Source organism: Bacillus rossius, chromosome 2 (genome assembly GCF_032445375.1).
Source record: "Bacillus rossius redtenbacheri isolate Brsri chromosome 2, Brsri_v3, whole genome shotgun sequence".
NCBI classification, from domain to species: domain Eukaryota; kingdom Metazoa; phylum Arthropoda; class Insecta; order Phasmatodea; family Bacillidae; genus Bacillus; species Bacillus rossius.
In genome coordinates, this window is record NC_086331.1 from 114,956,022 (window position 1) to 114,980,223 (window position 24,202).

Below are 24,202 nucleotides of genomic sequence, written 5' to 3' on the forward strand. Positions count from 1 at the left end.
AACAATTTTCAAAATGGTGGAGGTTTTTCAAATTAAAATATTATAAATTTTAAAAATTTCCCATAAAAATCGAATAGTAATTAGATTACGGATTTTCAATATGGTGGCTGTAACGAAAATTGCAACATTAGGGAGCGGAGCATTCGATTCTATGATGGCAGAAATTTATATAATCCAACATGGCGGAAACACTAAATGGCGGATCCAATATGGCGGCTGAGGTCAAGGTCAAGATAAAATAATTTCCCAGTTTAATGGTATATTATAACAGATTAATTTAGACTATTTACAACAAATCATACATCGAACTGAAGGTAAAAGAAACTAGTTTTTCTTACGAATGTTCAATATGTGCACCTTTAAAGCATGTAGCAACTATAACTTGTATGGACACATGTGTAAAAATATTCTTAAAACCTTTCGCTCCGTCGTTTTTAGCAACTGAACTTTAAAATTTGCTTTCCAAATAAGCCAAAACTATCGAGGCATTTGTCATATCGTAACACAAGCTTATCTATGCATGTTTCGAAGAAGTTAGCCGCCAGTGAATAGAGATAACAGGACAAGTGCCTTGATCTCCCGCTCCCTCACGACACCACTGTAAGGCGGGTGGACTAATTGTGCGGAGTATTGTGCCATATTATTCATATTCTTGCGATAATTCTTGACGCGGGAGCCAGTGCGCCGCGCGATTAGTCCACCCGCCTCACAGTGGTGTGAGGGAGCGGGAGATCAAGGCACTTGTCCTGTTATCTCTATTCACTGGCGGCTAACTTCTTCGAAACATGCATAGATAAGCTTGTGTTACGATATGACAAATGCCTCGATAGTTTTGGCTTTTATGTATTAAAATAAGTAAGACCCTACTGTACTTTTGGTGGTAGAATTACTATGTTACGTAAATTTCCTTTTTTTATATAGCCTTTCGGAGGTTGAAAAAAAAAACAGCCCTCGTATATTTCTTAGGACTTCGCAGGTAAGATGCTCTGACACGGTCAACATCCTGTACAGACACTTTTGGTCGTCCCGTGCTTTTCCCTTTACAAACACATCCGGTCGTTTCGAATTGCTTAAACCATCGGCGGATGTTTTAGACACATGGAGGATCACAATTAAACTTTAAACAAAACGCAATTTGAAATGAAATTACAAATTCATTCTTAGCAATTCGCAAAACACAAAATGATTTATGCTCAGGAGTAGCCATTTTGCGTAGGTGGTGCTGCAAGCGAGAAAACAACAAAGCTGTATTCGCGCATGCGTTTATCTAAAACTGTTGGAATTATCCTTTAATTATGACCTATAACCAAAACTACAACGCTCACAGTTGAAGCTATTGAAATTTATTACTGGGACTTTCTTTTATGGACATGCTGCATATGTGTGTGATTCGCATCCAGAAATTTTGGTATTTGAAAAGCGAATAATTTATGTAGGGTATACAATTATTTATCACGCGCGGCATTATTTTAAAGAATGCTACATTAAATTTCGTGTCCGAGTTTCGTTTTAAAGAGTAGATATATTTTCAACATGAACAACATAAGAACACGTGAATTTGCTCGTTACTGAAGTTAAATGTTTACACATCACTGGCGAGTACTGAGAGACTCGCTCACATTTATTTTTTCACTGTTAGGTAATGCGCACAAATTTATTTATATAGTCCTATTTAAAAATTTTTTTTTCTGTGTGCTTTAACTAGAGACAGGAAAAATTCGCGGGTTCATTTCGCGATAGGCTAGAATCCAAGTGCGTGTAACTTATTGCCGCTTGAGTGATTGGAACACAGTTTGCCTGAAGGACTGCGAGCCAATGAATGACCCTCAACGCAAGAAGTATCGAATCGTAAGCTTCCCAGTTAGCAGGTGTCGCGAGTCAGTAGCCAATGAGCTGGTGTAATATTCCCGCGTACATAGAGGATCGTGGAGTCTATCCTAGAGGTCATTCAAACCGCGAATTTTTCCAGTCCCTAGCTTTAACGTACACATTTTAAAATATAGAACATAAAAAATTTGTTCTGGCATAGAAAAACTGTATGGAAGCTTTCTGTTACTTATTCTCCAAATTTGTAAATGATTTTCTACGAAGACAGAACGCGTTCGCGCCGTAGGTAGGTAGGTAGGTAGGTACCTATGGACGGCCGCACGATGGCGGTCGGCATGTTGTTGGTTTGCTCGGACACGATCCACTCGGCCATGGCCTTGGTCAGCGTGTAGGTGTTGGGGTGCTTCCCTCGGAGTCGCTCCGACACTGTCTCCAGCACGTCGTCGGGCAGCGTGTCGCACCAGTGCATCACCGCTTCTGGGCTCGCGGGCGGCGGGTAGACCGCCTCCTTCACCTCGTGCTTGTCTGCGTTGCAGTACGCAGTCGACACGTGCACGAACGCCTGCAAACACAAACCAAATTGCGCAGCTGGAGACGTCGGAATTCGACCTTCGAACTTCGGCTTCAGGTTCACCACGACAAAACAGGTTGAAAACATCTCCGCGACATCTATACCAATATTATAAAGCTGAATAGTTTGTTTGTTTGAACGCGCTAATCTCAGGAACCACTGGTCCGATTTGAAAAATTATTTCAGTGTTGGATAGTACAATTATCGAGGAAGGCTATAGGCTATATTATATTATCAATAACATTAGGGATCCTTACTAAAAGTCCAATTTAGAATCAAATGCGTTGGAGGGGGTTAGATACAACATGCAGTACACGTACGAAGTGTGTGTTGACGATGCCGCAGGCGCTAGAAGTTAACGACTATTTTATTGTTAGTGCAGTCCTCATCACCGTTGAAATTTTGCGGGTACTTTAAATATTAAAAATTACCCTTTTTTTCAAGTATATATATTTTACAGACTTGAAACTTCACAGTAATGTTCCTTATGTTACACAGGATGACATTTTCCGAAAATTAGATCCCATGGGTGGTTAAAACCAGGCAACAGTGGGTACTTTGTCTGCATGAGAACAGGATTTTGCATTGTTCATGCCTTCTACGTCTCCATGGCAACGGGCATCGCGCGGCAGTGGCGTACCCACAAGGAGGGGCATGTATAATGAGCGGCGCAAGAGTGATCTGCCTGTAGACTGCCGTAGCGAAGTACGGGTACATCAGTTGTACATTGCGTGCACGAGTCGGGAAACCATCGGTGCTATTCATTTTCTCCCCAGTACATTATACAGCACTGTAATAAATTTTCACTGAATTTTTTGTATTTACTATTACTGTAAATGGGAGATGTGGCTTAATTTTTTTCCATTAATATAGCCGTGCGAAGCCGGGTCGGGCAGCTAGTAAGATATAAAGTTCTTCCCAAGGCCGGCATACATCTTTGAAGTTGGAGTTGACAATAATAGAAAAAAAATTTAAGCTAGAACACTGAGCGTCTGGATCATGTTTAATTGAACGAAGTTCAACAACCACTGTGAACTTTGCTAAAGCTACAAAAAAGATAATAGAATATTATTTTATTATGCTTATTAATGAGCACAGTTAATACTGGAAAGCTTTTCAGGGAACAGTTTACTAATAAATTTAATTATTTGTAGGTGCTGGGACAACATAAAAAGCATAAAAACCCGGGTAGGAATCCGAACCCAGTATTACTGCGAACACTATTTTGTAGTGATATAACTGTTTTCATGTAAATGTAAAAATTTATTTAATTGTTCATGAATATTTCTGTTCCTTTTGCGAAAAAAAAATGAGAGCGAGTCTTTCAGTACTCGCCAGTGATGTGTAAACTTCTAACCTCGGTAACGAGGAGATTCATGTTTTCTCATTTTGAAAATAAACTTATAATTCGAAACTCTTCACGAAATTTAACATATAATTCTTTAAAATAATATCGAGCATGATAAATATACAAAAAAGTATTAATTTTAAGGGGAAAAAAAGGTAACTCTTTCCCCTTTTTAAAACCTAACCCAGGTTAGGTTGAGCTATTTTTTTTATTTCCTACAAATTTTTCTCAAAGTCGGTGCAATTGATGTGCTTCGGGTAATTTCGGAACAGTTGTGATGCAGTTCATGTGCTGGTGTAGGCAGGATAGCTTAAAAGAACCAAAAGTTAAGTTAAAGGAGTCGTAAAATTTTTATTTTCTGAGATAATCTTATTGTATATGTATGTTTATAAGACTTACATCATATGATGTAATGGTGGCCGATCAGGTATAGGCAGGTATAGGCATATGATTAAGTTTAAATTGATATCAAAGTAAAGCACCCTCGAGTATGGTTTATTCTTGGATAGATGACCACGATTTCTATAAAATATATGTGTGTATATATACAGGACACCTGAGAAAAATCCGCAGTTAAGCTCCCTCGAGTATGATTAATACTTAGTTGGGTGACCACGATATTTATAAAATATTTGTGTGTATATAAACAGGGTGTCCCTGAACGACCTCATGTTTTTTTTTTTTTGGATCAGATAGAGAAAAATTTCTGAGACAGGAAGTCTTTGCCGATTTTTGATCTGACCCATAGGTAATTAGTAATTAATTAAAATAGTTAACCAATGATGAGCGCGCTCTAAGAGAAAGAAGAAGAGTGGGGGGACTGTGCTTACAGGGAGAGAGAGAGAAGCGCGAGGTACTACTGCTTACTGTCTCACGGCGCGCCAAGAGTATAAGGGGGCAGTAGTACCTCGCGCTTCTCTCTCTATCTCGGTAAGCACAGTCCCCCCACTCTTCTTCTTTCTCTTAGAGCACACTTATCATTGGTTAACTATATACTAATTACCTATGGGTCCGATCAAAAATCGGCAAAGCCTTCCTGTCTCAGACATTTATTCTCTATCTGATCCAAAAAAAAACGCGCGATCTTTCACGGATACCCTATATATACCAAAGTGATGGTTTCTAAAGATTCCACGCAGATGCATTTCCATTTGATAATATTTTTCATTCCTACCGAGAGCTAAGATGTTTTACACAGTACGGCAATGTGTTGTACCTGAAGCTTGTTCATGTCCTGGCCGAGCTCGACCAAGCGCTGCGTGCCCGCCACGTTGAGGCTGACGGCTGTGCGCAGCTTCTCGTCGAAGCGCACTGTGGCGGCCGAGTGGAACACCACGTGCACGCTGGTCACCAGCTGCAGGCGGTCCGCCTCGCTGAGCCCCAGCCCGGGCAGCGACACGTCGCCGCCCACGGGCGCCATCTTGTCGAGCGCGCGCGGGCTCTCGGCGCGCAGCCGCTCGAACACCTGCCGAGCACCGCGCCTGTTCGAGTCGCCCTGTCCGCCGGCACTCGAGGTGCGAGCACCAGGGCCGGATTTAGAGGCCTGGAGGCCTCGGGGCAACAGAGGAGCGGAGGCCCCCTGCCGGGCGAGCATGGTTCTCTTTTTCGCCCGTCATAGGGTTGACGCGTCATCGGTATGACGCTTCGCTACTAAAAGCGAGCATGGATCTTTTTTCGCCTTCTGGAAGACGCCTTTGCTACGACATGCCCGTCATAGGTTGCCGTCGTCCGGGGTCTCGGGCTCGAGTCCCGGTGTGGCTCCTAGTGGGAAAAGGCGGTTCTTGATACGTATTGTCCGGGTGGGCGCCAGACTAGCTCGGTTCTAGTCGTGAATTTGGGGTCGTGGATGTATGTGCCCCTGCGTGGCCCACTAGGTCCGGCGGCGGTGTTGCGTGAGATGATGTTTAAATAAGAGACGTGGAGTTGAGGGTGCGGTGTTGTACCTTTTATTCATAGGAGTGAGTCGTACACAATACAACACTCTACAGAGGTCCCCGGGGGGGTTTTTACTCCTTATTCCGTGGCGCCGTATTGTTTGTGTTCCGCGTTACGTGGGCCTCGGACGTTGCTACGTCTCATACGTCTCACTGGTTACGCGGGTAACGTAATTTCGTAACACAAAGGCGGGACACAAAAGTACACTGAATTAAGGGGGTGCGTACAAGTTATGTGGCACTCGTTACTCGGGTAACGTAAGTTAGTAATACAAAATACGGGACATAGAAATACACTGAATTAAGGGGGCGCGCACAAATTACGTGGCACTCGTTACTCGGGTAACGTAAGTTAGTAATACAAAATACGGGATACAAAAGTACACTGAATTAAGGGGGCGCGCACAAATTACGTGGCACTCGTTACTCGGGTAACGTAAGTTAGTAATACAAAATACGGGATACAAAAGTACACTGAATTAAGGGGGCGCGCACAAATTACGTGGCACTCGTTACTCGGGTAACGTAAGTTAGTAATACAAAATACGGGACACAAAAATACACTGAATTAAGGGGTGGACGGTTGGAGACGGCCAACCCCGTATACGAATGTCTCTGCGCGGGTGTTGTGCCCACTGTGGTGAAACACGCACCGCAATTAAGTTTGTCCAAGCTCCCTTGCGGGTTTGTGGTCAGCGCCGTGCGCGTGGCCTTAATTAAAGTTCTGTGAGTTGCGGGAGGCGGCCCGTGCCGTATACTGAAGATCAACCCCGCTGACCAAGTGTGGTGCGGGGTGTCTTTAAATTGATGCGGTCGGATTAGGTCCTGGACCGAAAAGGGGGACCGGGTACTCACGGAGAGGTTAAGTAATAAAAGGGGTTCTGTTAATTAGTGACTATATTTACCGGACGTTACTTTCGATGAAGACAAAGGCTGTTGCCCCTCCGTGGGACGTAGGTCCGCCCCGGTCCGTGAGCTGTGCTGAACTGCCGAACTGGCATGGCGTCCGAGGGAGGCTCGGCCTCTCTCGCGCCAGGTCTGACCTCATTACGCTAGACTCTAAATGGGTGTGTCTGGAAGAGACTTTATTGTCGCTAAAATCCTAATTTAATGTTCCAGGAGGAATGGGTACGGTTCTTCTCTTGTCTACTCAGGTTTTCGCGGGTTTGCCTTTAATCGCTGTTCGGGTCGCCTGACTCGGGTGGGCCATGGCCAGGGGTGTGTTCCGTTAGCGGGAGCGTATACTGGCGGGTGCAGGTCGGGCTCTGGGGTGGTCGTCGGCCGGACGACGTCAAGGTAAGGCGGGATTGTTTGCCCGTCGTAAGGCCGTCATAGCCGTCATAACCCCGTCATACAGCCGACTACGTGTGTAACTTTCATTTAATACTGGGAAATAATTCTTTCAAATGAGTTAAATAATATATTTTCGTGAAATTTAAGGTTTTGCCTCAATTCTATTTACTTAGAAATTATGTGTGTGAGATATACGATGTATCTAAAAAAAAGTTATGTTTTTCTCTGAACAAACTTCGAAACAACTTGTTTCCGATAATAATCACGCCGTATAAATAAATAGTTTCTATGTTTCGTGTGAATAAGACACACTGATTCTTTTTTCTCGTTATTTTTAACTGCACAATACTAGGTTTACCAAAATATATCATACTAAAAAAACTGCCAATCTGCCTACTTTTGTCATATCACTTAATAAAAAAAGTAAAGGTCAGGACAAAATAACGGAATAATTCAACTAGATAGAAGATAACATCACATTAGTTAATTATTCTGTATAAAAGTTAAGTGTAAAACACCTACATCATGTGGCTTATTAAACTTCTAAAAACAACTACTAATTTCCCCTTCAGCTTCCATACGTGTAATTTAAAATCACTTGTAAAAATAAAATACATGCATTGATAAGGTTGAAAATACACAAGAATACCCCTGATAAATACATAGTAGTCTGATGGTTATTTTAAACCTTCGTTTTATCGCATTTTAAACAGAAAGCATTTCCTCCAAAGATTTAGTAACTTTTAGGTTAGGCCTACTCCCCACCCTCGTTGGTGGCTAGGTTTGCTCCTGCTGTATCGCATATTGAAACGTATTTGATTCACCTAAGATTCGCTCAAATACTTTCAGTATGATAAAATGGTAACAATGTAGGAATAATAGTGTTTCACGTAGTGAGAGGTTTCGTGTTTATAGTTCATACGAAAATTGTAATTTGTGAGAGGAGCGGCTTGTGTGAACAGAAAGTAATTAATTGCGTTAAAGGGTATTTTTAGTTCCTCTACTCTTCTGGTAGTTTTAAAATGCAGACACAATACTGTCAACTACAGTTTACTTATTAAATTATATTCAGGCATTTAATTAACAACACCGACTTCGTGTTATATTGTTCAAGCTTGCAAGATGCTAAATACGGTAAATAATATTATCAGCGTATTCACCCAATACATATGCTACGATACAAAATAGTGTGAATAAAACTTGCAGTGCACTAGAAATTATGCTATAAACCAGTCTAAGGATAATGTAATTAAATATAACAGTAGCATTTTTTGAACAGTCTTTAAGGGACGTATAGCACACCGAGTTGTTTCGGTATCTTCAAATCGGCAAATTAACTTAAACGGTGACGAAAATTACCAAATAATGATTAAATCAAGTCTAGTATTGTAATGTTTCACGTCGAGTCAGAAAAGTGTTTTTAAATTATTTTTTTCATCATATGATTTAAAGTAGGCTAATAACAACTGACCATTGAAAACAAAGTTAATAATAACGGGAAACACGTTTCACAAGATCGCTAAATAATATTTTCATATTAAAAACTATAAACTTTCACAGTTTCTAATACACTCCTTAACCTTCTTATATACTACATATTTAATAATCATAAAAGCCTTTGCTATGTAAAATGATTTTATTATATTTTGAGACTGAGACGTGACGAGTGTTTCACTGGGCAAAAAATAGTCTGTAAAACTTATATTTACGGAAAACCAACAGGCGTACGATGAAAAATGATATAAATATTGAATATAGTTGTGGAAAATATATAATTCTATAGACACATCATGCCTAAGTTTTATGAATGTCCACTATCTTGTTTTCGTGTAGGTAGTTTTCTATTGGCTGTAAATTGCTACCAGATAAACCAACTGCCAAATAAAACACCTCCTTTCTGTAAATTCACTGCCAACCTCTGCATATTATCGATTGCCAAGCCGTCGTAGGTAAGGCGCCTTAGCGATGACGGGAGAGATATGACGATGGGATCCGTGCTCGCATTTTCACGCGGCCGTCAAACTCCGCCGTCATACCGGCGACGCGTCGTCGCTATGACGGTAGCGAGCGAAAGAACCATGCTCGACCTGCTGGCCCCAAATTATTTTCCAAATAAAATGAACAATTTTTTTTCAGTCGAGTTTTCAATAAATAATTTATTGTGAAATCAAGTAGATTCTCTTAGTATTTAAAAAACATACATAGGTAAATATAATCGGAGACAAGAATGATATGAAATTAAATTTTAGTGTTAATGTATATTTCTGTTAATATTTAACAATAATATAATCATGTATGTACAAAGTACTGTAGGTAAAGGTAAAACAGCGAAAATGAATATCAAAGGATTTGTGGGGGCCCTCCGTTTGTGGAGGCCCCGGGGCTTTCGCCCCGGTTGCCCTCCCCTAAATCCGGCCCTGGCGAGCACCCACGAAGGAACTAAACATTTTCTACCAATGTACAGATCAAATCATAATCTACTCCAACCCGCACATGACCTTTGAAATCGGTTACTTTTCTTTAATGAAGAAATATTCAAACCAATCACTAGTCGTCTCAACGAACTTAAAAAATAAGGAAGAACCACCCATCACCGTGAGGAGAGAAATTGATGAGATTACAACTGCAAAGGAGAGGAAATACGAACCAGCTCGAGAAGAGGACTTTATTAGTACAGAGTTTATGCATAAGAGAAAATTTCTAAAATGTTTACAGTAAGTTAATGCAATTGTCCATTCATACCTGAGATCTTTCATGAGTCGGAATAATGACACTACCTATTGAATGTACAGGAAACATAATAAGTAATTCCTCGGTGCTAAATAAGTATACCTACTTTTACCAGGAAATATAGGTATGTGTAAAGGAATACAAAACACATTCAACTATAGGTCTGTAAAATTTGCTGTTTCTCAAGAGTAGTATATAATAGGGCATGCGGGGACAGGCTTCAGGCTGTGGTGTCTGTGGTGTTTTCCGCCATCTTGGATTGTGACGTCACGGCGGCCATCTTGGAGGAGTGTAACGGGACACAGCGTAACGGGACAAGTTTGACCTTGACCTTTGACCCTCAAAATTCGCCAAAATTGGGCAAAAAATTCCCAAAATTTCTCAAAATTCGCCAAAACTTACATTTCTGTGGAAAAAAATTCCGCCAAAAAATCTCAAAAAATTCCACAATTCAAAAATTAGGATTTCGAAAATCCTCAAAAGTCGTTTTGCCTTAGAAAGAACCCAAATTACTTAAAGAGGCTTAAGCATCCATGTCTAAAGCCTCTGATAAGCCTCTGACATCATCATGGAATATGTCATTTTGAATAAAGACGTCACCGTTGCAATTATCGTTATGGTCGCCATCTTTAAATTTGGACGCCATCTTGAAAATCTTTAATTATTATCCGATTTTAATGGAAAAAATTCCAAAATTCATCAAAAAATTAACTTATTCGAATTCTGATTGATTATATCGATTACCGTCCTCGGTTCGAACCCGGTGAGTGCAAAAAAAAACTAAAAATGGCGACAGGCTCCTTCCTCAATGGTGGATGCAGGCAGACTGACTCCTATCACTTTTTTTCAAAGCATATATATCGTCACCTAGTATGACGTCATGTCCGCCATCTTGAAATACGGCCGCCATCTTGAAATCATGTAATAATGTAGCTAGAAAAGCGGGAAAAAATCCAAAATTCATTAAATAAATCACTCATTAACTTACATATTGATTCGATCGATTCCTGTCCTCGGTTCGATACCCGATCGATGCAATAATGTTTAATATTATGTAAAAAATAATAATTTCAATAAACCATGTTCAACATACGTAAAGAGACTCTAAATCCTCTACAACCATCATCCTATCAGACATCAAGACCAACATATCGGTAATTCATAATATAATGCTAGAAATTCGGGGAAAAATCCAAAATTCATTAAATAAATTTGTAATCCATATAATGATTGATTGGATCGACTAAGGTCCTTGGTTCGATCCCTAGCCGATACAAAACAACTTTAATTAAAAAAAATACTAAAAAAGTGTTAGGTTTGAGAAAATAAAAACACCACAAGTTCTTTTAAAAAAATTTTATTACATAAATTCAATACACTACTACAAGTACAAAAAAACACTGACAAATTAGCAAAGCCTTTTGGATTCCTCGATTCAAACAGTCTTCTTATTGTACGGACTAAGCCTTTTACATGACTTTAAATGTCTATCCGATCCGGTCATCACCACAGCCACAGACGGACTGAAGTCCATATCACCAGGGTCTCACTTATATAGACTCATCAGCCGGTACAACACAAGAGTCAAAACAATAACCATGTTAATTATACGCGCACTTAACTTTCTCGGAGCATTTTTTATAATGAAGATGTAAGCTATCAAGACGTGAAATTAGTTGTTTGCACTTATTGCACTGAAATTGTATTATTTTAACATTACTAGAACAACTGCTTCTGTCATGTCTGCGAGCATTTGAGGTGATAGTAAATGATGCGTCACAGTATTTGCACTGACGCAATGTACGCTCTTCATTAGTTGAAGAATCCATTGCTGATGATGAAACTTCGGATGATGGTGGAACAGCACATATCGAAGTCTCCTCCAGTGTTGTCAGAGGCGTTGCCAACGGGATCTGCTCCAACATCGTCGGCGCTGGCGTCATGGTTCCCGTAGTCGATGGTACATCCTCCATCGAGTTCGACGTTAAAGTCGGTAAAGATGCCATCGAAGTCTCAAGAACAGGCAATTACACGACTTATGCACCAGAAGAAACAAACTAGGTGATCCGTACACCGTCGACGGCAGTAACAAACTGAGCGTCCTGCTGTATAGGACTCGCTTATATACATGCACCGGATGGAATAATACGCTAGTCAAATCAAGAACAATTTATTATAATACTAGAGTCAAAACAACATTAAAAAAATAGAAGCACCATCAACAAAAAAAAGGCAGCACATTTGGAAGCACCGACAACGAAAAAGGCAGCACCATCATCGAAAAGGCCGCACATTTGTCATTGGCTCCAATATTCATTGGCTCCAATATTCATTGGTTCCATCAGTCTATTGATTCTATCAGTCTAGTGACTCCAACAGTCATTGACACCAACAGCCTTTTTCTTCATCAGCTCCAATGATATTTGGCTAGAATGCTACGAGTCTAAGAGACTATGAGGCTACAATTCTACGAGTGTACAAGACTCCTCCAACTACCTTCAAGTGTATAAAGCTCCAAATGCTCCAACAGCTCCAACACGCAATGTACGCAATGTACGCGCAATACACACAGTACACACACAGGAAACGGAACGTACACACAGTACACACAGGAAACGGAACGTACACACAGTACGCACAGGAAACGCAACGTACACACAGTACACACAGGAAACGGAACGTACACACAGCACACACAGGAAACGGAACGTACACACAGTACACACAGGAAACGGAACGTACACACAGTACACACAGGAAACGGAACGTACACACAGTACACACAGGAAACGGAACGTACACACAGTACACACAGGAAACGAAACGTACACACAGTACACACAGGAAACAGAACGTACACACAGTACACACAGGAAACGGAACGTACACACAATGACTACACTTCGTTCGCGCAGTATAAGCATTTAATGAGAACGAAGCACGTTTGGACGGAAATTCTATAAAACGAAAGCTCATTTAACGAAAAGGAGGCGCATTCTCTCGTTCATTCAACTTGGTAGGATGCAATCGTCAATGATAAGTTAGGATATAATCTCTCCAACAGTCTATGAATCCAACAGTTTATATTTCCATTAGCCATCGACTCCAACAGTCATTGACTCCAACAGTCATTGGCTCCAACAGTCATTGCCTCCAACAGCTCCAAATGGATCCAACAGCTCCAAATGGCTCCAAATGCTCCAAACGGCCTCCAAATGGCTCCAACAGCCTCCAAATGCTTAACACATCTCCAAATGGCTCCAAATGCTCCAAACGACCTCCAAATGCTTGACAGCTCCAAATGTCTCCAGCAGCTCCAAATGCTCCAAATGGCTCCAACAGCTCCAACAGCTCCAAATGGCTCCAACAGCTCAAAATGCTCCAAACGGTCTCCAAATGGCTCCAACAGCTCCAACAGCCTCCAAATGCTTAACTCAGCTCCAAATGGCTCCAAATGTTCCAAACGGCCTTTAAATGCTTGACAGCTCCAAATGCTCCAAATGGCTCCAACAGCTCCAAAAGGCTCCAAATGCTTCAAAAGACTCCAAATGCTCCAACAGCTCCAAATGGCTCCATCAGCTCCAACAGCTCCAAAAAAAGGCTCCAAATGCTCCAACAGCCTCCAAATGCTTAACACAGCGCCAGATGCTTCAAAAGGCTCCAATTATCGCATCTGTCTTCGTCGGAATTTTCTCTTTTGCTCCCACTGCTCCAACAGCATTATGTTATATGATTCCATGGATACTTTGTTACGTAGCTACAGGTCTACGAGGTTCCAATGCATCATGTTTACGAAGCTTCCAGGACACGAGGCTACATGGCTACGAGACTACATGACTCTAACTGATTACAATAGCACCACTCAGTGGTGAGAGTTAGGTTATCTAATGCAAAGCAAATTGATGTAAGTAGTTCTGACTGTCATCAACAGATGTAGCCACGTGTTGCTTGCAGGTAAATATTAATTAGTTATTTTATGTGGGATGCGGGATGCTCACTAACGATCGCAAAAGAAGGATGGCTTCGCTAGACACCAAGGAGAAGGAAGTTCGTCTTACATGTTAATGCTTCGCTGATGTCTCATGGCATATTATTTGACTGAGTAATGGTTGTTTATTTCTTTAATTCCACCTGGTAAAATTATTGCAAGTGTCAATTTATTAGCAGAAATTCACTAATTAAATGTAGCTCTGAATAAAATGACATGACTCATTAGGTAAATATCCTTCATGCAGAGATCGATTTCACACAAATAATCAGCAGCACTCAGAGAAAATCATTAGATGTCTAGCCAGGAATAACCAGAAGCACTTGGAGAAAACCATCAAATTATTAACAAGAATAATCAGGAGCACACGGAGAAAACGTAATGACAAGAATAATCAGGAGCACACGGAGAAAACATAATAACAAGAATAATCGGGAGCACACGGAGAAAACCACCACACGTTTTCTTGATATCATAAAATAAGAGGAAAAAATAAATAAAAAATAAATTAATAAAAAATTTAAAATAAAAAAAAAAACATAAGATTCTGCTAGCTTGTGAACTTCTCATTGATGAGCAAAGATAGAGTTCTAGTACAATTTTACCAGGTGGAATTAAAGAAATAAACAACCATTACTCAGTCAAATAATATGCCATGAGACATCAGCGAAGCATTAACATGTAAGACGAACTTCCTTCTCCTTGGTGTCTAGCGAAGCCATCCTTCTTTTGCGATCGTTAGTGAGCATCCCGCATCCCACATAAAATAACTAATTAATATTTACCTGCAAGCAACACGTGGCTACATCTGTTGATGACAGTCAGAACTACTTACATCAATTTGCTTTGCATTAGATAACCTAACTCTCACCACTGAGTGGTGCTATTGTAATCAGTTAGAGTCATGTAGTCTCGTAGCCATGTAGCCTCGTGTCCTGGAAGCTTCGTAAACATGATGCATTGGAACCTCGTAGACCTGTAGCTACGTAACAAAGTATCCATGGAATCATATAACATAATGCTGTTGGAGCAGTGGGAGCAAAAGAGAAAATGCCGACGAAGACAGATGCGATAATTGGAGCCTTTTGAAGCATCTGGCGCTGTGTTAAGCATTTGGAGGCTGTTGGAGCATTTGGAGCCTTTTTTTGGAGCTGTTGGAGCTGATGGAGCCATTTGGAGCTGTTGGAGCATTTGGAGTCTTTTGAAGCATTTGGAGCCTTTTGGAGCTGTTGGAGCCATTTGGAGCATTTGGAGCTGTCAAGCATTTAAAGGCCGTTTGGAACATTTGGAGCCATTTGGAGCTGAGTTAAGCATTTGGAGGCTGTTGGAGCTGTTGGAGCCATTTGGAGACCGTTTGGAGCATTTTGAGCTGTTGGAGCCATTTGGAGCTGTTGGAGCTGTTGGAGCCATTTGGAGCATTTGGAGCTGCTGGAGACATTTGGAGCTGTCAAGCATTTTGAGGTCGTTTGGAGCATTTGGAGCCATTTGGAGATGTGTTAAGCATTTGGAGGCTGTTGGAGCCATTTGGAGGCCGTTTGGAGCATTTGGAGCCATTTGGAGCTGTCAAGCATTTGGAGGTCGTTTGGAGCATTTGGATCCATTTGGAGCTGTTGGATCCATTTGGAGCTGTTGGAGGCAATGACTGTTGGAGCCAATGACTGTTGGAGTCAATGACTGTTGGAGTCGATGGCTAATGGAAATATAAACTGTTGGATTCATAGACTGTTGGAGAGATTATATCCTAACTTATCATTGACGATTGCATCCTACCAAGTTGAATGAACGAGAGAATGCGCCTCCTTTTCGTTAAATGAGCTTTCGTTTTATAGAATTTCCGTCCAAACGTGCTTCGTTCTCATTAAATGCTTATACTGCGCGAACGAAGTGTAGTCATTGTGTGTACGTTCCGTTTCCTGTGTGTACTGTGTGTACGTTCTGTTTCCTGTGTGTACTGTGTGTACGTTTCGTTTCCTGTGTGTACTGTGTGTACGTTCCGTTTCCTGTGTGTACTGTGTGTACGTTCCGTTTCCTGTGTGTACTGTGTGTACGTTCCGTTTCCTGTGTGTACTGTGTGTACGTTCCGTTTCCTGTGTGTGCTGTGTGTACGTTCCGTTTCCTGTGTGTACTGTGTGTACGTTGCGTTTCCTGTGCGTACTGTGTGTACGTTCCGTTTCCTGTGTGTACTGTGTGTACGTTCCGTTTCCTGTGTGTGTACTGTGTGTATTGCGCGTACATTGCGTACATTGCGTGTTGGAGCTGTTGGAGCATTTGGAGCTTTATACACTTGAAGGTAGTTGGAGGAGTCTTGTACACTCGTAGAATTGTAGCCTCATAGTCTCTTAGACTCGTAGCATTCTAGCCAAATATCATTGGAGCTGATGAAGAAAAAGGCTGTTGGTGTCAATGACTGTTGGAGTCACTAGACTGATAGAATCAATAGACTGATGGAACCAATGAATATTGGAGCCAATGAATATTGGAGCCAATGACAAATGTGCGGCCTTTTCGATGATGGTGCTGCCTTTTTCGTTGTCGGTGCTTCCAAATGTGCTGCCTTTTTTTTGTTGATGGTGCTTCTATTTTTTTAATGTTGTTTTGACTCTAGTATTATAATAAATTGTTCTTGATTTGACTAGCGTATTATTCCATCCGGTGCATGTATATAAGCGAGTCCTATACAGCAGGACGCTCAGTTTGTTACTGCCGTCGACGGTGTACGGATCACCTAGTTTGTTTCTTCTGGTGCATAAGTCGTGTAATTGCCTGTTCTTGAGACTTCGATGGCATCTTTACCGACTTTAACGTCGAACTCGATGGAGGATGTACCATCGACTACGGGAACCATGACGCCAGCGCCGACGATGTTGGAGCAGATCCCGTTGGCAACGCCTCTGACAACACTGGAGGAGACTTCGATATGTGCTGTTCCACCATCATCCGAAGTTTCATCATCAGCAATGGATTCTTCAACTAATGAAGAGCGTACATTGCGTCAGTGCAAATACTGTGACGCATCATTTACTATCACCTCAAATGCTCGCAGACATGACAGAAGCAGTTGTTCTAGTAATGTTAAAATAATACAATTTCAGTGCAATAAGTGCAAAAAACTAATTTCACGTCTTGATAGCTTACATCTTCATTATAAAAAATGCTCCGAGAAAGTTAAGTGCGCGTATAATGAACATGGTTATTGTTTTGACTCTTGTGTTGTACCGGCTGATGAGTCTATATAAGTGAGACCCTGGTGATATGGACTTCAGTCCGTCTGTGGCTGTGGTGATGACCGGATCGGATAGACATTTAAAGTCATGTAAAAGGCTTAGTCCGTACAATAAGAAGACTGTTTGAATCGAGGAATCCAAAAGGCTTTGCTAATTTGTCAGTGTTTTTTTGTACTTGTAGTAGTGTATTGAATTTATGTAATAAAATTTTTTTAAAAGAACTTGTGGTGTTTTTATTTTCTCAAACCTAACACTTTTTTAGTATTTTTTTAAATTAAAGTTGTTTTGTATCGGCTAGGGATCGAACCAAGGACCTTAGTCGATCCAATCAATCATTATATGGATTACAAATTTATTTAATGAATTTTGGATTTTTCCCCGAATTTCTAGCATTATATTATGAATTACCAATATGTTGGTCTTGATGTCTGATAGGATGATGGTTGTAGAGGATCTAGAGTCTCTTTACGTATGTTGAACATGGTTTATTGAAATTATTATTTTTTACATAATATTAAACATTATTGCATCGATCGGGTATCGAACCGAGGACAGGAATCGATCGAATCAATATGTAAGTTAATGAGTGATTTATTTAATGAATTTTGGATTTTTTCCCGCTTTTCTAGCTACATTATTACATGATTTCAAGATGGCGGCCGTATTTCAAGATGGCGGACATGACGTCATACTAGGTGACGATATATATGCTTTGAAAAAAAGTGATAGGAGTCAGTCTGCCTGCATCCACCATTGAGGAAGGAGCCTGTCGCCATTTTTAGTTTTTTTTTTGCACTCACCGGGTTCGAACCGAGGACGGTAATCGATATAATCAATCAGAATTCGAATAAGTTAATTTTTTGATGAATTTTGGAAATTTTTCCATTAAAATCGGATAATAATTAAAGATTTTCAAGATGGCGTCCAAATTTAAAGATGGCGACCATAACGATAATTGCAACGGTGACGTCTTTATTCAAAATGACATATTCCATGATGACGTCAGAGGCTTATCAGAGGCTGTAGACATGGATGCTTAAGCCTCTTTAAGTAATTTGGGTTCTTTCTAAGGCAAAACGACTTTTGAGGATTTTCGAAATCCTAATTTTTGAATTGTGGAATTTTTTGAGATTTTTTGGCGGAATTTTTTTCCACAGAAATGTAAATTTTGGCGAATTTTGAGGAATTTTGGGAATTTTTTGCCCAATTTTGGCGAATTTTGAGGGTCAAAGGTCAAGGTCAAACTTGTCCCGTTACGCTGTGTCCCGTTACACTCCTCCAAGATGGCCGCCGTGACGTCACAATCCAAGATGGCGGAAAACACCACAGACACCACAGCCTGAAGCCTGTCCCCGCATGCCCTATTATATACTACTCTCAAGGAACCTAAGGAATATTCCCACGAGGATTTTTAAGAGCACAAAAAACTGCTAGAGCTAATTCATGCACAGTTTCGCGATAACAATTCGGAAAGTGGTATACATAAAGACGTAAATCATGAAAAAAATCAAAATTCTCGCAAATCTCTTCAGTAAACTGGCAGTACATTGTGGAGGTTTAAAAAATCTAGAAAGTAATGAGAACTTTGACTATGTGTATTGGAACGATATAGACTTCTAATTGCTTCACTTAGTGCAGAAAAATATTCGCAAATTAACGAAATAGTCTCCATACTAGAAGAACTGAGGCAAGCTGGCTACATACAATGAGCGGAACCGGAATCACTAGCAAACTTCATGCTCTTCAAAAATGGAAATACCTTCATTGCAAAGATGTAGTGCGTGAAGTTGATGATTTATTTTAGGCGGATCTTGTTAAGATAATGCCCGATTCCCAATTGAATAAAGTTTTCGAGTAGGGAAGATCAGGGTAAAGTGGCCAGGGCGGGCAAAGTGGCCATCGGCTGTTACTCCGCTGGTGAGTGCTGAAGTCTGGTGGCGAGGATGTGAAACATTTTTAAGAGACGCCATTAGTGTTCTGAGAGCACCCAGCCTGTTTGCAGTGAAAGTTATTTGATTTATTAAGGTTTTACGGTTTTCATTATTTCTGATGTAAGGTAAGTGATAATTACTGTTGGTCATGTGTAAATGCTTAGTAATGCCATAATTATTTAATATAGCCTAGCGAAAAGAGCTAGTTTTATACTTTATAACCACATATTAATAACTGTAGAAGATGTCATAGGTTTTTTCCCCCGCTAGTTTTTGTGTAATGGCGTCTCAGAGGGCAAAGTGGCCCGGTGGCTGGCCACTTTGGCGGCCAAATGGCCATTTTACCCGACCGTATGTTAACTTTGCCCGAACTGTATACTTAGCTCTATTTATGTATTACTAAATGATAAAAGAAACTATTGGACATTTTAATTATTTTAATCTGCACTATAAATGTTTAACGTGTATGGCAATGTGCATGTGTTGTTTTCGTGTAGGCTACGACCTTACACCAAACTTTGTCAGCAGGAGAGGCTTGGCAGATAAAATGGCAGTATTTCTAGGACGGCTCACATTTCAGAAACAAGCGCAGGTGGCCGGAAATGTTATCCCGTGATTTAGTTTCTTTAAGATAAAAGAAATTAGCATTAAAAATATCGAAGTGTTGTCTACAATGGATAGCATATCTAGAAGCCTGATTGGCGGTAACGGCCAGGACAGGCGGGCTCGAAAGAGGCGGGAGGCCACGCGACCCCACATGCGCAGAGCGCTTGAGTTCAGCTCATACTGAAGTTTCTCCGTAACAACCCTGGGAGAGTTATTACTCAGTTCCAAGTAAGCTGCTTGGAGAAGCAGTTTTACGAGCAGCTTTGCCAGCTACAGCTATTAATGGATTTCGGAAATGTGGTATTGTTCCGCTGGACCCTAACATATTTTCCGACTCAGATTTTTTCGCTGCAGAACCCACGGATATTTCATTGGCCAATATTAATCCTGTAGAAGTTTGCAGTAATGATGATGCAATGTCTGATGGCGGTGAAGAAATAGCTCAAGGAAAAGATGAAACAGTGGGTGGTGTAGTTGATACAGCTGCTGGTAGTGAAGGTACGATGACTGACGGTGAATGTACAGCTGCTGATGGTGAAGATACAGCTGATGTTGATGAAGGTTCAGCTGCTGGAGGTGAATACAAAGTTGATGGCGGTGAAGATACAATTACTGGAGGTGAAGATGTAGAAGCTGGCTGTGAAGATGAATCAACTAAGAGTGGAAAGTCCAAAAACATTAGCAAATGTCTATATAAGAGTCCAGTGACGGGTTCTGAACCAAGCACATCATTTGCAATATCTCCAAGAGATATATTACCTTTGCCAAAATCCAACATCACCAAACGCAAAACTAACCGTAAGAAAGGTAAAGCAGAAATTCTTATTTGGAGTCCGTACAAGAGATAACTTTTGGAAGAGAAGTCTATAAGGGAAGGCCAAAATAACAAAAAAAAAAAAAAAAAAACAAGCAACAAAAGTCAAAACAAAACATTAACAAATCTCAAACCCAAAAAAAAAAAAAAATTGAAATGATGAAAAAACCTGCCAAAAGTAGGCGAAGTCTTTTCAAAGAAGAGGACGAAGGTGAGAGCGATGACGCTGACTGCTTATATTGTTTGGAAGCATATTCAAACTCAAAAACAAATGAAGTGTGGATTAGGTTTTCCGGATGTCACCGCTGGGCTCACGAAGAGTGTGCTTGCTGCGAAGAGGAAAATGGTGACTTTTTATGTGAAGGCTGTAGCCGCTAAACTGTTTAAGTTATGTTTGATAGGTTAGGTTTTAATTTTTAATTGTTTCTTAAGTAAAGTCAAGACATTTTATTTGAAGACACTTAAAACTTTAGCACTCTGTTTGTTAACATAGTGTAAATGCAATTGCTTTTTTTAATGATGTTTTGTTGGGTTTTTAGTTCGTAATATTATTTTATTTAGATATTGTGGAAGTATTTAATTTTTTTTAATTCTATCTCCTGAACTTGCTAACAAATGTATATACACACCTTGGTTTTATATTTATTATTATAATGAGTTGTGTTAATATTTTGCCTACGTCGGGTAAAATGGCCAGTCAATGGCCATTTTACCCGACATATGCGGGCAAAGTGGCCATTTGGTACAATTAATTAAAAAATTTAATAAAAAAATAATGTTTTGCAAGACATAAAGAAATTTTAAATTTTTGATTGTACGAAAACTATATTATATGAAGGGTTATTTTATATTTCAATTTTAATTACAATATAAAAATTATGTATCGTTTTATCTTAGGATGGCCACTTTACCCTGCTCTTCCCTACATGTTGACAGTCATCGACATGTATAGCAAGTTCGCTTGGGTCAGGCCTGTGAAACCGAAGAACGCAACCGATGTAATAAGGCCATGGCTGTACTGTCGTACCTTCAAACGGATCTCGGAAAATAATTCTAAAATGCATACTTCAAGGCATTGATGAAGTAGTATGGCATCAAACACTATTCTGCATTTAGTAATATCAAAGCCTCTATTGTCGAAAGGTTTAACAGAACTTCGCACTCTAAGCTGTGGCGACAGTTCATGGCAAATGGAAATTACAAGTAGCTGGATATCTTGCCGAAACTAGTAAGTGAATACAATTCCACGGTGCATTCTACCACGAAAATGAAGCCTAAGGACGTGAAGGACGATCACTTGCTTCAAACAGTGTTTCCCAACACGAAGAAGAAAGAACCACGAAAGGGTAAAGCTAACATCGGAAACATTGTGCAAATCTCCAGGCAGAAAATCGTCTTCCAGTGAGATTTCACTGTAAACTGGAGTCCCGAGTTTTTTCGTGTGAACAACATTCGTGAATCGGAGCCTAGGACCTACTACCTTGAAGATTTGGACCACAAGCCTATTCGCGGTGGCTTCTGTGCCGAAGAGATTCAGCCTACAATTTATCCCGACATGTATTTGGCGAAGAAAATTCTCAAACTAAGAAATGGATGATCCTATGCCAAGTGGTGGGGCTTCCCATTTCGGTTTAATTCGTGGGTAGCAGATGCAGAAATAAAGAAACGCTAGTAGTTTGCTTGTATTTGTGCGTGTAAGAGTGTAGAATTTACTTAATAAATTTTTGTGTGTAAAAAAAAACTTACGATTTTTATTTTTTGACCTTGTCACTTTTATGTTAAATTCAAGTGATATTTAATGAAATTATATTTTGGCATTGAGAAAAATCGAACAGAGAACTGGAATCGATCTAATCAATCAATATATTAATAGGCGATTTTTTGAAGAATTTTGAATTTTTTTCCGAATATCTAGGTTAATAATTACATTTTTTCAATATGACGGCCAAGATGGCCTGCAATATGGCGAATGTCAAGGTAATAAATACTGCTGCACTATAGCAGACGAAAACAACATGGTCGATCCAAGCTGGCCGCCATGACACCATACTGGCTGATATAATATTTCTTGATATTAGTGGTGGAAGACCAATCTGCCGAGTGGCTTCCATGGAGGAAGAATCCGTCGCCTTTTTTTGCCCTCACTGGGGTTCGAACTGAGGATTCTATGATGTAAGTGCTTTTTTATTAAAATTTTATTAAAGTCATCTTAATATAAATTTTTATAAATTTTCAATTTTTTCCCAAATGTTTTGATAATAATTACATATTTTCAAGATGGCTACCATAACGAAAATAGCAACAAAAATGTCATAATTAAAAATTTTGGAAAATTGTATAAAACAAAATGGCGAATGTAACATCTTAATTTTAAATGATGGAATCCAAGATGGTGGATTACGGCACCCGAACCTAGCACCGGCATCAGTAGCTGGACCGACATTTATATACAACTCATGTAGGCCAAAAAAAAAAACTCTTTCTATTTGGGTCCTAAAACTTCCCAGAATCAGACTGTCGTCTACATAATTTAAAGAAATGGTTTGGAAGTTTTCGCTACAGTATTGTCCAACCAGTGCCTTCAATCATATTATACATATTCATTTTTAGAAATGTTTTTGTTAACCCTGACATTGTAGTATCTTATTCTAACATGCTGAAATATTTAGATGATCGTGTTTTTATACAACAGTTCACGTGCCTCTTTATTTTGGTTACCAGTTCAATTTTTTTTCTTTCAAATAGCAAGTTTGATACTTACTGGATGTTTTATGAGTTCCTGGAATCGTGTGGCGACATCTAGGCCTTTCTTTGGTCGGATCAACAAATAAATGACTCTTATTTCTGGACAAGAATGAAGAAGTTTCTCAACCAGACATTTCCCAACAAACCCTGTCCCTCCAGTCACCAAAATGCATTTGTTGCTGAAGAAGTTCTGCAGAGAGCTGCCGCCGGCCTGATTGTTACTTATGCAGATGTTTCCACCAATATTTTCACACATTTTGGCAACCATGTTGGATGTTGTATATGTGCTGCAGAGTTGAACCAATTTAATATACAGGCCTTTCTGTCACGTTAGAAGCATATTATAATCCTGCGAACAAAACAAAGAAAACACAAATAAACAATACCTGCATTATTTTCACTAAGCACAATGACACAAAACTTAAAATATATTTTGCAACATTTAATCAGTATATTTATTTACAATCATTTTAAAATAAATATAGAAGTTAAAATTATGACATTTCCCCCCCCCCCCCCCCCCCCCAGCTTTTATGAAATATCCTTCATCTTTGGGGAAATGCTGCTAAGAAAAATCTTAGATTTCTTGACAATTTTGGACAAATTTAGCCTGGAGTGAAGACAGATGTTTGAGAGGAGGAATTGTGGAAGAAGTATTTAGTAATTTTCAGGAATGTATTAGGATTTTTATTTAGATGACCAAAATGTTCGAGATAAAACAGTGATACAGCAGAATAGTACGTTTTTTATATTAATTATTATTTTTTAAAGTAAAATAATAATTTTTATAATTTCTTCATATGTATACCCTAAAATGTGTCTCGAATATTTCATAATAAGGATATACTGAATGTAAATATAAATATATATTAAACATTTTACCAAAATTTATGTTTTAAGACAATAATGCTTAAACTTAATGTACCTGCTACACGACTGAGCTCTAACACACTTGATGCAAATTAACAGCAACATATTCACGTATATGGAATATTAGAGAGGATTTCTGTCCCATAGCCACGAAGGTCATCAGATCTCTCGTCTATTGTCTGTGGGATACCATGAAGAGTGGTGTGTAGTCTCCTCTTATAACATCAGAGGAGGACCTTTTCACACTAATCCACGCAGAGACTTAATTCCTGGGCACACAACCGCATGTGCGTGAATTTCAGCACCGCCGTTGTAGGCTTT

At 39.8% G+C, this 24,202-nt stretch overlaps 1 protein-coding gene across 1 annotated transcript in view; it reads right to left on the reverse strand.

Moving 5' to 3' along the window:
- LOC134529648 (putative fatty acyl-CoA reductase CG5065) overlaps nucleotides 1-24,202 on the reverse strand; it is a 44,012-nt gene that overhangs the window by 11,447 nt on the left and 8,363 nt on the right. The window contains exons 2-4 of the mRNA XM_063363961.1: nucleotides 23,028-23,360; nucleotides 4,963-5,211; nucleotides 2,134-2,389 (exon numbers count right to left, since the gene is read on the reverse strand). Of these exons, the coding sequence (XP_063220031.1) occupies nucleotides 2,134-2,389; nucleotides 4,963-5,211; nucleotides 23,028-23,279 (757 nt within the window). The 5' untranslated portion in view covers nucleotides 23,280-23,360. The remainder of the gene's footprint in view (nucleotides 1-2,133; nucleotides 2,390-4,962; nucleotides 5,212-23,027; nucleotides 23,361-24,202) is intronic.